Below are 14,563 nucleotides of genomic sequence, written 5' to 3' on the forward strand. Positions count from 1 at the left end.
ACTCAATGTCATTCCTGTAGTGAGGGGCCCAAAACTGAACACAGTATTTGAGGTGCAGCCTCACCAGTGCCGAGTACAGGGGCACAATCACCTCCGTGCTCCTGCTGGCCACACTGTTCCTAATACAAGCCAGGATGCCGTTGGCCTTCTCACCTCCTCATAAGCATCACAGCAGAGACAAGAGCTAATGATTTGCAAAATATCTCTGAGAAAACCCTACAGCTCCCTGGCTCTATGAGCAAATTAACGGGACTGTGAAGAGAAACCAGGATCCTCGAGTTCCTGGGTAAGCTGGGAAGGGCAGGGGAACCACAGATGCCCAGGTAACGTTTAAGCCACAAGGAGGACTGTGGGTAGGCTTGGCCTAACAAAGAAAGGCGAGCATGCAGAGCCCGCAATGCCCCTTTTCCCCCCCGGCGTCCAAAGAAATGCAGAGATGTACTCACGCGTGAGACGCTCTCCGAAGCCCCACTTCAGTCCTTCGCGCTTTCCTACGAACCAGCCCCTCTGCAGCCCGCCGCTCCGCGCCCGAGCCGCTAGCGGGCAACGCCCGCCCGGCGGGAGGCAGCGGGCGGAGGGAGCCGCCGGTCCCGCAGGCGTGAGGGCGGGGAGGCCGCCGGGGCCTCGCCCCAGCGCTCTCGCGCCGCGCCCGCCCCGCCCCCGCCCCACGTGACGGCCGCGGGGCTCGCGCTGCCGGGCGCCGCTCCACCTGTCACTGGCTCGCGGGGAGGGGAGGTTCTCCCCCGGGCGCCCCTCCCCTCCCTTCCCCCCCCCAATCCGCGCGCCTCGATCCTCGCCACGCGCCCATACGTTGGCGGCTGGGGGAGGGGGTGAGCGGCCGGCACGGGCGGGCCAACGGCCGCTCCCCCGTGGCCGAAAAAAAGGGCCTGCCCCGCCGCTGGGCGGACGGGCGACGAGAGGCGCAGGCCGGACATTGGCGCAGCTGCATCTTCCCCTCCGCCTTCCCTGGGCGGGGAATTAAACCGCCGTGCCACGGGGGCTGCCCAGCTTCGGCCACCGCCGCCCTTCTGCGCGGGCGTTACCCGCCACCCAACCACCCCCTCGGGTGCCGGCTTCTCCTCCTCCTTGCGGCCCAACCGCACGGAGCCCGAACCGGCGCCGTCCCTTCTCCCTGCTCGGGGAAGCCATTATTTTCCGGTAATGCCAAGAGCGCCACGCCCCACGCCCAAGCCAGGGCAGAGCAGAGCAGAGCGGGCGGGCGAGTGCAGCTTTCCCCCAGCCAGTGCGGCAAGGCCCCCACCCACGAGGCGTCAGCGAGGCCCACTTCCTCAGCGACGTCCACTCCCCCAGCCCGGAGCCCCCGTTACGCAACTGCGCCCGTGAGCGGGAGCCCGCCCTTCATCACCATCATCCTCCTCCCCCCCAAGACCCACCACTCCCGAAAACTCCCCCTCCCCTCCCCCGCCCAGCTCGTCCTCTGGTTTTTAAAGGCGGACACGAAACTGCTGGCGCTGCGTAATCGAAAAGCTGCTCTGACTGATGGCCCGCCTGCCCTCTCGTAAGGCGAGACTCCCCGAAACCCCGCCCCGTACTTCAAACCCCAACCAATGGAGTGAGGCCGGTGAGGGAGGCGGGCGCCGAAGGCCAACCAAGCTTAAGCTCGGCGGTGGAAGAGCGCTATGACTGACGTAAGTCAACAAAGGTCACGTGCGGCGCCACGGAGGCGGCGATTGGCTGCGTGGGCCCGGGCGGGCGGGCGGGCGGGGAGGGGGGGGGGTCACGGTGGCGGCGTGGGGTTCGCCGTGTGACACAATTACAACAACTTTGGGCAGCTGCCGGGGAAGTTTGTAGGGGCGGCAAACACACCCCGCGCGGCAGGGCGGGCGGGGCCCCTGTCACCCCGGCTCCGCGCACCCCTCGCCGCCGGGGCGAGCGGCACCGCCGCGATGTAAACACCGCTCCGCCGCCATCCGCTGCCGCAGCCGCCGCCGCCTCCTCCTCCCCCCCCCCCCCCCGAGTCTCCAGCGCTGGGGCTCCCTCCCTCCCTCCCCTCTCCCTCCTCCTCCTCCTCCTCCGAGCAGCGGGGCTTCCCCCCGCCTCCCTCCCTCTCCCCTCCCTCCCTCCCTCCCCCTCCCTGCCGGCTGTTGTTGTTGTAATAAAAGTTGTGGTGTGTGTGTGTGTCGGGCACCCCGCCCCGCCCGGCGCTGGGGGGTGTTGGGGCGCGCAGGGGGGGGGGTTGCGATCGTGAGTTAATTACGCTGCGTTTCCATGAAATCGTGCGGAGTGTCGCTCGCCGCTGCCGCCGCCTCTGCTGCTCCTTTCGGTGATGAGGAAAAGAAAATGGCGGCGGGGAAAGCGAGCGGCCAGAGCGAGGAGGACTTCGCCAGCTTGACAGCCGAGGAGAGAGAAGCCCTATCCGGCCTCGACAGGTACCCGCTCCCTACTCCGCCCCGGCCGCCTCCGTGTCCCGGCTCGGCCCGCGCTCCCTCCGTGTCCCCCCCCTCCCCTGCCCGCGGCTCCCCGCTCGGGAGTGCGTGTGTGCCCGTCTGCGGGCTCCCGGCCCCCGCCGCCGCCGCGCTCTGCCCTTGCCCGCCGGGAGCGAGCCCGCCCGCCCGCCTGCCTGCCCGTGCGGGGGGCTGACTCTCGCTAACGCTGGTGCCTCTCTCCCCTCCCTCCCGCCCGCTCCCCTTCTGCAGCCGACTCTTCGGATTTCTGAGGCTTCATGAAGATGGCGCCAGAACGAAGGCCTTGCTGTTAAAGGTAAGCGCGAGGGTGGATGTGGAGCGGGGCTTGAGGGGGGGAAGGGGGGGAGGGGAGGGAGCCGGCCCGGCCCAGCCGCCCCCTCCCTCCGGTCCCCCGGGTCCACACGGTGAGTGTGTGCCTGTGACTGTGCGTGTGCGTGCGGGACACCGCCACATCGGCGGGCGCATGGCCCCGCAGGCGGTAGGGCGCTCCGCCTCGCCCCCCGCCGCGGTCTCCCCACGCGTCGCTGCCGCTTTTGCCCCTTCCCCCCCTCCCCACTCCGCGCAGTCAGCGTGGCCCCCCCACGCGGGAGGGAACTGAGTGGGGTCGGGGGTGCGTGGGACGAAGGGAGCGCGGCCTTGCGGGCTCCGCTCCGGACACTTTGCGGATGTCCGTCCGGCCCTGGGACGGAAAGTGCCCGCGCGGCGGGGCCGGAGCCCCGGGCCGGGAGCGAACACCGAGCGGCGGGGCGGGGGAGGGGGCGCAGGGGCGGGCGGGAGGGGGAAGGAGGAGGAGGAGGCGGTGGCGGGGGGGGTGGGGGGGGGGGGGAGGGTGCGCGCGAGTCGCTGCTGACGTTGGCCTCTCCCCGGACCCTCCCTCGTGATTTTCGCCCCGCGCGGCGGGGGCTGGCGGCTGCGCGCGCCCTGCCCGGCGGCGGGTGCGCCTGGCGGGGGGGAGCTGCCCCGGGGGGAGCGGGGGAGCGGGGGGGCCCGGCCGGTCCGGCCCGGCCCGGTCCGGTCCGCGGCGCTGAGCGGCTCCCGGAGCCGTTCGCCGCGAGTGAGTTATTTACTGCCCGGGCCCGGCTGCCTCCGGCGTGCAGGGTCGTCGCCGAGCGCCCCCGTCCCGCCCGCCGGGCCCCCCGCCGTCCCCGCCGCCGAGAGGCTTGACAGGGAGCGGGACGGCCCGCAGGTTGCCGGAGCCTTCCCGGTGTTTCGAGAGAGATGTTTGTTTTCTGTGAAAAGTTGTTGGCCCTGTCATTTAGTTAAGTAATGGCTGCTCCTGTCGGCCCAAGATGGCCGGACAGGGAGGAGAAAGAGAAGGGGGGGGGGGAGGTAAACACGAAACAAACACCGGGAACGAATATGCATGTCGCCTGGAGCGTGAAGCCCCCGGTGAACGTTGAGGGAAACTCTCCTGCGCATTGCAAGTTCTTTCTGGGTGCTTTTCCTGCTGCAGGCAGGGCGTTTGCAGCGCCGGTGTCCTTCTTATCAACCTGTAGCACATTCTGCTGCCCATCCGTGAGCTTTTGACAAAGGCTGTGCAGGCTGAGCGTCTGCCGGTTGTATTTAAAGACTGAACGCGAAGAAAACGTTTGGGTAACAGAATTAAGTCGAACTGTTTCCGAAATACCACAGGGTTGATGCAGGGGACTGTGTTCTGGTTCCTGCTTCCTGACTTGTTCCTGTCAGTAGCGTTGAATTTGACACTTTGTTCATCCTATTGTTGTGCCCGTGCTGTAAGCTGGTATTTTCACGTGAAGAATTTTTTTTTCTGTTGCTGGTCTTGGTTGATCTGAAGACCTAACTCTGAAGAGTGTTGTATTCGGTAGCCTAGGCCCTTACTTGTGTTTGGGTGTTTATTTCTGGCACGATTGGAAAAGCTCAATGTCAGGACGTGGGGGGAGGGGGGAGGTGGGAGGGATGGAAGGAAAGGCAAGTACACTTTTCTTTGTGCTTATATTTTAAAAAATCTCGTGGTTATCTTTTGATTTTCAGAGTTATTTATAAAAATACTTCTTCCCATAAATCAAAAAGGTAGGGGAGCGGCACGTCAGACCAGTTAAATAATGTACGTTAACTATTAGCGGACCAGAATTAACGTCTGCTCTGTGAATGCTCTTGAGGCTCTTGGAAATATTAGAGAGGATCGTATATGGGGTAGAGCTTAAGGATGTCAGGTAGAAAATAAAAGCTTCATATATAATGGAGCATTTGCCACATAACATCGCTACGTTAAGTTTTATTTTGTGTACTGTAAAATTAAGTAATGTAGGCAGCAATTCAGCACATTAGTTGAGTTTTGAGTCCTTTCTCGCACATTATGCGTGTTCTTTTTTATAGCAGTCAATTAAAGTTTTAGAATATACAGACAGTCTGTATGAGATGGCTGAAGTTGTGGGGCATTTTGATAGTTTTCAAGTATATTTCTAGAAATATCACCATATGTTCTCCTACTGTATCAATGTATGAATCCATGCAGGGAATACTACACACCCCTCCCCCTCCCCCCAATATTTTGCTATTTCATCTCAGTTTTCTGAAGGTATTTTGTACATCTGTGAATTGCACACTAACTCATGAAGCATGTTCTTAGTAAAACTTGTCTCTGAGAAAAGTAGCTTGTTAAGGAAGTAGGAAGATTAAAATGTTACTGTTCAGTGCGAAGATATTTGAGAGCAATTTCTTGGCCTCAACCAGCTTCAGTTTTATTTGTGCTTTTCACTTGCAGGGGATGTGCACATTTCAGTTACTGTAATAGATAAATAAGTTGTTATTTTAAAAGTGTATTTTACTTAATTCTTTTCTGTGTATGTGAAGCTTCATACAGTCTGCACTGTACAGGAAGGTTAGAGGAATTTAATCTAGCAGATCTCTTTAATTCCATGTAACAGTTATTTTTACTGTAGCAAGTGTGGCCATATATGTATGTATATGTGCATTTAATTAATAGGTTTTGCAGCGACAGTAACAAAATCTTTCCTTTTGTGCATGGAGCAACAACAGCTAACAAAGACCCTAGGCTCCATAATTATGAAATCCTAACTGAGTGATTGAAGAGTCTGCAAGCCAGTGCATTATAAAGTAATGTGAGATTTATGTACAAGTACAGTAGGTAAGGAAAACCATTGAGTCATGTTTCAAGAGGAATCCTTCACAATGGTGAAAATTTATCGGTACTTTCCTTGATGGGAGAATAGTAGACCCGCTGTTGAACCTTTCAGAAAGGCAGGCTATAGCAGTGGCTCCTCTGAGAGCACCTGACAGTGTTCCCTGGTTACCTGTGGCCAAGGTGGTAGGAGCAGCGTACGTGCCTGGTGAGGCTGTCGGTGGAGGGGCGAGGTGAGGTCCTGTGCCGCAAGCGCTGAGGGAGCTGCTCTGTTATCCACACAGGCACTTGTGCAGCAGGACGATTCTGATTTGGATTTAAAATTCGGTGCCTCATTACGAAGAGGTGCTAATCTCATTTTTGCCAGGGTTCACTCGGCAGGAGGCAGTGCGTTGGCTCAAGCCACTTGCAGGCCGACCAGGAGGTTTCGTGAGGCCTTTGCAGTAGGAGATCTGGTTTAATGAAGCCACACCCTGACAGAGTTTAACAAGAAGAAATCTGGGATCTCCTTCAGGGATGAAGGAAGCTTTGTGTCCGGAGCTTTAATAGAGTTGTGGGTTTTATTCATGCCCTGGGTCTGGACTGCAATCCCCCTTTTTTGGTAGTTTTGCTTTGTAGGATGTATGGCTGTAGGATCATGAACTAAACTGAGTCCTGCTGCTGGGTGTAGCAAATCAAAAGACCAGAGAAGACATCAGATCTATACAGTTTTATGAATTATTGACGATACAGAGTAAAGGTCAGGAATATTGTATTGTTGATCCATGTATTGGATTGGATATGTGATAAGCCAGAAAAAAATCAAACTTTTCTGTAATGGTGTACATGCTGTTAGTATGTGTGACAGCAGAAAAGAATTTTCTGTTGCCCAAAATTTTGTGTTTATTTTACAGAAAAGGAGCTTGAAAATCATAGTTTGCAGCTAGTGTGGTTTTGGGGGAGAAGAGAGAGAAATTGAGAGAGAGGTCACCTTTCAAACTGGTTGAAAAGCTGAAAATCCAATGTAGCCAGCCTTGTATAGGGGAAAGTGCTCACTGTGATGCTTCTGTAGTTGACAAGAACATCAATGTGAAGGAGCAAAAAACCCCCAAACAAAAACAAAAACCCTGCTGTTATCTTGATGTCTCTTTCTCCCAGGAAGACCTTCTCCCAGGAGGGGAAGCTTAAAGATCACTTTGGGGGGCGGGGGGAGGGAGGAGGAGGACATCCATTGTATTGGAAGTGAACTGCAAAGCATTTCCTTTTTCTTTCTTCTTATTTTCTAATGGCACTTCCAGTGTTTAGCCACAGTTGCCTTTCTTTCAGCGATAGACCTTCGTTTCATAAGCTATAATTATTTGGTTTCTTTACAGATTTAGGTTGATGTAGCTCTTCTAATGCATCGGGTATAAGATGCTTGTTAATTCCTATTCATTGAGTTTAATCAGTTCGTCATATCTTGCAGACAAAATCTGAAGCATGTTTCCATTTAAAAGTGTTGATGTTGAAGTTGATTTAAAGAGGGATGAAGTAGTTCCATGCAATATGCCGGTTTTTGGTATCTCTGTTACCTCTTGTGGTTTTGCAGCCCTTTTGTTTTCCAGCTGATTTAAAAAATGGTATTTCCTTTGTGTAAAGGCCACGTGTTGACAAAATTAATGAAGTGATTATCTGTGCTTTTATTAAGCATACAAAATAAATGCACAGTGACAATATTCTTTCATCTTTCTTAAAATTGTCGGTGTTGCTTGTTTAAAAATAGGTCTGGACAGTGCGAATTAGTATATATTGGCTTTGTCGCTTTAGTGTTGCCATTAACATTAATTTTCTACTAATGTGTAATTAAATACCACCAGTTTTAATTCTAATAGACTGCTTGAAAAATAATTATGCAGGAAAACATTTTAGCCCATTAGTCTAGGTGTAGTAAAGTTACGTTTTCAATAACTTTGGAAACATTTTAGCTTAATTTACTCTCATCAAAACAAAGAAATATTGCTGTAAAAAGAATTATAGTGTTTGCCTTATGTAATGGCAGTGTTGGGAATTGAGAAACTGGGAATTGGTACCATGAGACATTTGTAAAGCATTCCAGGAAGTGGGCAGCCTCTCCAATTTCTGTAAGTTTATATCTGAGCTGTTCCTTTATGTTTTGGTTTTTTAAAAATACTTTCTGTATTTCTTACTATTTGTTTATTATCTAGCATACTGTCTGTTAATGTGGAACAAGTTAAAGTTGGTTAAAAATTTGTAAATTGGGTTATGGGTGGAACTGGTTTTCTAGCCTTTTTTGAAGCTGTCTGGAAGTGGAATGATTTGAAGTTAAGCATGTTTATTAAATAGTTGGGGCTGACATATAGATTTTAAGATCAGTATTTTTCTGTTTGCAATTTGGGCTTTATGTTAATAGGGTAGGGTTTTTTAGGATCCAGTTAAGGTGTAATGGATGACACATTCTATAGTTCACGGATGTACCACGTTCATACTTCAAAATTACAATTACAGTCTATGCGATATTTATGTGTCCTAGTACTTAAAGACTTAGTTATAGGTTTGCAATATTTGTACTTCATCTGGTATTAAAAACAACCTTTTTTTTTTTTTGTTTAATGGACATTGCACAGTACTTTTTAAGTATGAGATACTTGGCATGTTTTGATACTTTCAAAACTAGTGTTCAAGGCATATTTCTTTAAAATAGTGGGGTTTATTGCTCAGAACATACATTCTTGAATGGTTTGGATGTTTAAGTTTAAAGTGCAGTCTTGTTACTACCTCCTGAAGGCAAGGAAATCAAGAAAGTTACAAATATTACAGTTGTCATTTTAATACGTTAAGGAAAAGGCAAGGACAGACCTTATCTCTACCAACAGTGGTGCTTTTGTAGAAATGTGGTGATGATTGCAGGACAGCTAGCATATTGGTACTTGCATTTCAGTCAGCTTTATCCTCACCGTCAGGAGACTATTAATAGGGAATACAATATAAGATTTTTCTTCGTTACAGCAGCTTTTTGTGTTTCTTATGGAATAAATGTTACATATTGTAGCATATTGTAGTGCTGGTCTACTGAGTCTGGAGGCTGCAGCGGTCCATTTCTTTAAGTGATACAAGGGCATAGACTTAAGATAATTCACGCCCAACTGACTTAATAATCAAACAGACTAGGCGGGCAACAATTCGGGATGAAGAAGAGAGAGAAATATTGTTGTGTTTTAGCAGCTGAGGAATAGAAGTTCTGATAAATTATTTAATTTTTGAAACGGTGAAGGAAAACCTGTGGCAAGGACGGGACAAAATTGTTTTCCTTCAATCCCATTCCAATAATTTAACCACTGAAATCCTTCCACTGATCCATTTGCGTGTCACGGTACTCGTGGACTCTAGCTTTCAAATTTCCATACAGGTAATCTCAGGGTACCATATGTGAAGAAGAAACAGCCAATCTAAAGCTTTTGTCTATACATGGTATTCAGGTGTGCTTTCTGCTCATGAAAAAGCATGGCGCTCTGCCTCTTGCCAGCCTTTATAGCTGTTTGTTCACTGTAGTGGGTTGAGTGGACTTGATAATTATAGAGGTAAGGCTCTCTGCAAATGTTGATACCATCTGAAGTAAGTGTTGAAAGCATCATCTAAAAGCTATACCATATGTTTGTTATACCATTTTAGAAAAGAGTAGATGTTTCATACTCGGATAACTCTGTGCATGTAGAACCATTTGTTTTCATTATATTAGTAAGATGATACAAAATTAAGCAGAGTCATGGAAAACGTTTATTGCTATGAAGTGTTTTTAGACTGACTGACATTTGTCACGAGACTTTCTAGAATTATATGCCATAGCCCATTGTTGTTCTTTATTCCACTGAGAATTAGGCAAATTTACATTCTGTGGGGAAATTAAGTTTTGGTTTCCAGCCCTACAGATTAGTGAGTTAAACTTCAGGTTCATCTCTGGTTAGTGAACAAATATTGTTGTTCTTGGTCCTCAACCGATACTATTTTTGGGTAATGGGAGGGATTTTGCAGTATTTTCAACAGACTGAAAGGGAAGGAAATGCGTGTATCTGTAGTTTGAGAATACTAAAATAGTTGTGTAAAAACTAGCTATTGATATAAAGGGCTTCGATCAGCTTCTGCAGATGTGAATTAAGCAGAATGACTGTGAGTCTGAGGTAAATATATATCTGAGCTAGGTGGCAGGTTTTAGTATTCAGATAATTCCAGAAGCTGAGCCGTTATTGTGCTCACGCTGAATGCCTATAGGTATATGTATACAACTTCCAGCCCTTTAGTTTCACACCTATCTTGTAATTTACATGTACAACTCATGTAAGTTACTTTTTTTTCTGCAGCTATGGTGTTTGAAGTGTAACGTTTGGATAATATATCTTCACAGTTAACGTGATATTCATTAAACTTCACATGTCATTATAGAGACCAGCTGACTGTCTTTGTTACAGTTGTTAATGATGTTAATATAGTTCACTAGCAGAATACTTCTTTGTAGTTAAAAAGAGACAAAATTGAACTAAGTGGTCCTGTATGGAACCCCACAGAAGGCTGCCAGGGTTTGTAGAGGTGTATCTGAGAGGGTGATCTTGGTACCTTACAGAACATTTTTGTTAGAGGAGAGAGAGAAACTGTGTTTGATATAGTCTGAGCTGAGTGTATTGGATCAGGGAAGTTCTGTAAAGCAAGAGAAAGTAATTATTTTATTATGTTTCTGATTTACAGATAGGCACATTAAAGAAATAGCCATAGTGGTTATAATTCCTCTTGTGGAAAGGCTGTTTTCAAGACTTGCCTGTTTCAAGACTAATCTGTTCAAAGCTTGCTTTCAAGACTAGTTCTACTGATGCTGTCAAAGCTAGAGTGGGCCATTTCATAGTTTGCTTGTGGACCTAATAAAGTTTGTTAAATGGTACATTTTTAAAATGACCTTCTGTTTGTCAATATTTTGCAGTGGATCAGGTATTATTCTTGATACTGAATACTATTTTATATATCTAAAGAATGCTAAGAAAGTGTTCCTTATGTAAATAAAATACTGTGTTAATGAACAAAATGCCCCTTCAGCATGTTTGGGAGTTGAAGGATATTCTTTCTCAGATACTTTAGAATATGAGAGTACACATGGATTACCATCAGGGCTGTTTTGACAAAATAGCTTCCTTTATGGTTCTTGTTTTTCCTACGTAGTGTTCACGGAAGAAGCTTGTTTAATTAAGATGTAGAATCAAGAGCTCATTTATAGTTTTGTAAAGGGAGTGACTAAAAGTGTGTTATGAATTACAACCAGAACACTGTATGTCTACATATGAATTTCCTTTGTGGTGAGTTGTTAAATTAATTGTTGTTTGTTAAAATGGCTTTAAGTCATTTCCTTTTCTTGCAGTGGCGTTTTGAGGATTATGATTCACTTCTCAATATAGATTAGTTATTAAAGTCTAAAGCAGATTGAATTGTGAGTGTGCTTTCCATTAAATTTCTGCTTGCATTTTGAGAACTTAAAATTTTTGAACAATTTCAGCATTGGCCAAAAGAGCCAGTGCAACAGCTTTTAAAATAGAGCCAATAAGTCTCTTTTTTTTTTTTTTTTTTCTGTAGAATTATATTACTTCCATTGCAGTTGGCATTTTAACTTTTTATTTAAGCACAGTTTTCATTATCTTATGATTTGAAAACTTCCTTGCACAAGAATCTAGAGTAGAATAATGAATTGAAGTTAAGGCTTTAGTTTTATGTATATTTTTTCTCCAGGTAGCAGAATTTTAATTACTTCCTGTTGCTTCTCATTCATGCTAGTGAAACCAATTTTGGGCCTTTTTGGCGAATCAGGCTGAAGAACTGAATCAGACCAAAAATAACCTAGTAAAAATGGAAAACTCATCAGTTTTAAATAACCAATACTGAAGGTTAGTACTAAGACAAAGGTTTTGGATTTTAGAAGAGCAAACTTCAGCTTGCTCAGAGCTCAGTTGGGAAGGATTCTGTTGGGAACTTCCGTGGATGATAAAGGAGCTGGTGAGGGTTGGGAGTTTTTCAAGAATGCTCTCCTTGAAGTGCAAAAACAGTTCATCTTCCCTAAAGGTAAGGGAAGTAGGTGGAGCAAGAGGCCCCCTTGGCTTAACTGTGAGCTTCTGAGTCTGCTCAAAACCAGAAGAGAAGTGTACCAGAGGTGGAAAAGCAGATGAATACCTGTTGAGAACTACAAGGGCATTGCCAGGAAGTGCAGAGATGCAGTTAGAAAAGCAAAAGCTTGGCTCAAATTGAAATTGGCCAGACATGTCAAAAATGACAGGAAAGGCTTTTTTAGCTATGGAAACAACGCACAGAAACAGAAGGGAAATATTGGCCCACTGTTAAACAGGAGAGGTGAATTTATCACCAACAACGCTGAAAAGGCGGAGTTTCTCAACACTCAGCACTGTTGGGCCCTAGGCCTTGAGAACAAAAATCCAGGTTGATGCAAACATAGACCCACCACCAGCTGTTACAGCAGCTTGACCCCTACAAATTGATGGGCCTTGACAAAATCCACCTGAGGGTGCAATGCTGGCATCACCGCAAGGCCACTCTCAATAATCTTTGAGAAGGTGTGGAGATTGGGGTACATCCCAGAAGACTGGAAGAAGGCTAATGTCACCCCCATCTACAAGATGGGATTAAAGGAGGATCCAGGAAATTATAGGCCCACACGACAGTGTTAAGAGAGCGGCTGATGTCATTGCGAGGCTGCTCTCCATAATCTTTGAGAAGTCGTGGAGATTGGGGGACATCCCAGAAGACTGGAGGAAGGCTAATGTCACCCCCATCTACAAGATGGTCTTAAATTATAGGCCCTTCAGTCTTACATTGGTTCCTGGGCCAGTTATGGAATGAATCCTCCTGGGGGTCAAATGAAGCATGTGATTGGGAAAAGCCAGCACAGTTTCACCAAGGGGAAATCGTGCTTGACAAACCTGATCGCCTTCTACAGCAAAGTAACCTGCTCAGCCGATGTGGGTCGAGTGGTGGACATTGTCTACTTGGATTTCTTCAAGGCTTTTGATACGGTTTCCCACAGCCTCCTCCTAGAGAAACTGATGCGTTACAGTTCTAGACAAGTGGTCTGTGCGCTGGGTGGGGAACTGGCTGGCGGGCCGCACCCAGAGGGTGGTGGTAAATAGCTCCTTTTCAAATGGGCAGTCTGTCGCAGGTGGGGTCCCCCAGAAATCGACATTGGGCTCAATGCTGTTTAATATCTTCCTAAGTGATCTGGATGACGGGCTCAATGTGCCCTGATGAAGTTTGCCAATGGTAGCAAGCTGAGTGGGGCAGTGGACACTTGGGAAGGGAGAGCCACCCTACAGGAAGACCTGGATAGGCTGGAAGAGTGGGCTAGCAAGAACCTTATGAAGTTCAACAAGGACAAGTGTAAGGTCTTGTACCTGGGAAAACATAATCCAGGAGTGCTGCACTGGCTGGGATCCTCCCGGCTGGAGAGCAGCGCTGTGGGAAGGGGCCTGGGGGTCCTGGTGGACAGCGAACTCGATGTGAGGGAACAGTGTGCTGCTGCGGCAAAGCAAGCCGACCGGATGCTGGGTGACATCAACAAGGCATCAGAGATCAGAGATTAAGGAAGTCATTATCCCACTCTACTCAGCTCTTGCCAGGCCACCCCTGGAGTACTGTGTCCAGTTCTGGTCCCTGCTATACAACAAAGATGTGGACAGGCTGGAGAGGGTCCAGAGAAGGGCCACAAAGATGATCAAAGGACTGGGAAGCCTGCCATGGGAGGAAAGGCTGCGAGAACTGGTTTTTTTCAGCCTTGAGAAAAGAAGGCTTAGGGGAGACCTTATCACCATGTTCCAGTATTCAAAGGGTGGCTACAAAGAAGATGGAGACTCTCTTTTTGCAAGGAGTCACATGGCAAAAAGGAGGGGTGGTGGGTACAAGTTACTCCTGGGGAGATTCCGACTGGACAGGAGAGGATGATTTTTCACAATGAGAACTGAGCCATTGGAATAATCTCCCTGGGAAAGTGGTGGATTCTCCAACATGGGACACTATTACAATTCGGCTGGAGACGGTGCTAGACCATCCTGTCTAGACTGTGCTTTTGCCAAGAAAGGTTGGACCAGATGATCCTTGAGATCCCTTCCAACCTGGTATTCTATGATTCTATTAATACAGTTCATTGAGCAGACTGAAAAAAGGCTGTACAGGTGCTTGAAGAGAGAGGCTTGGGAGGCTAGGGTGGGTCCTGCTTAGAGTGTTGCTGTTGCTGTTTCTGCTGTGCAGCAGCAGAGAATGCAAGAATATATGTAGAAGAAAACTAAGTCTTGTTCATGAAGCTGTTTTATGTCATTGCAGACGTGGCTCTGAATGAAGGAAAGACTCTGAGGGATCTAGGCTGAGTACTTAATGAATTATGTTAGAACCTACACCTGCTGGAAATCAGTCCTCCATTTGATTTTTGGGGAAGAGGAGAAATGAAACAGTCTTCTGGGCAGATTTTTCAGAATGTAGTGTCATAAGAAAAGGAAGAGATTTTCAGTTAAAGGAAGCGGAGGAAAAGCTGAAAAAGGATACTTAAAATATTAGATGTGAGGAAGAGTGAGAAACCATCAGCATAAAGGGGTGATATAGTGACGCAGACAAAATGCTGAGGGCAGGCAGCAGTGTAAATCATAGCGTATTTATTCTTTCCAGCTCAGACCTGAGTCTTGTTCCTGGATGTCATCTAACTTACTGCTAACTTAGAGTAGCATTTAAGCTCTTGATGTTGTTGGTCCCTGCCTCAAAAGGTTTAAAAAAATGTAAACAGGAACAAAATAGAGATAACAAAACTGAGGAGGGTTTGTGAAGGGTTTGAAAAAGCTTAGTAAGAGTTATATGCTGTAAGTTTTGCTCTCTCCCATTTTTGAAAGAAAAGTAAGGCACGGTAGAGGAAGCTGCTCTTTTAACAGTGTTGGCTGCGTTGTCTACGTCTTTATCTTCTGCTGCTGCTTCCCTTTTCCCGCCTTACACCCAAGGAGGGAAAGAGTAAAGAAACCTACTGCTTCTGCTC

The 14,563-nt window shown here is 48.1% G+C and overlaps 1 protein-coding gene across 8 annotated transcripts in view; it reads left to right on the plus strand.

The window, feature by feature from the left end:
- Window positions 1-2,091: 2,091 nt before the first annotated feature.
- The window catches only part of KDM6A (lysine demethylase 6A), a 165,998-nt gene continuing 153,526 nt past the window's right edge, over window positions 2,092-14,563 (plus strand). For all 8 annotated transcript variants that reach the window (XM_075098510.1, XM_075098549.1, XM_075098540.1 and 5 more), the window contains exons 1-2: window positions 2,092-2,390; window positions 2,658-2,721. In XM_075098510.1, the coding sequence (XP_074954611.1) occupies window positions 2,230-2,390; window positions 2,658-2,721 (225 nt within the window). In that variant the 5' untranslated portion in view covers window positions 2,092-2,229. The remainder of the gene's footprint in view (window positions 2,391-2,657; window positions 2,722-14,563) is intronic.

This window comes from Phalacrocorax aristotelis, chromosome 1 (genome assembly GCF_949628215.1).
Source record: "Phalacrocorax aristotelis chromosome 1, bGulAri2.1, whole genome shotgun sequence".
Taxonomy (NCBI): Eukaryota; Metazoa; Chordata; class Aves; order Suliformes; family Phalacrocoracidae; genus Phalacrocorax; species Phalacrocorax aristotelis.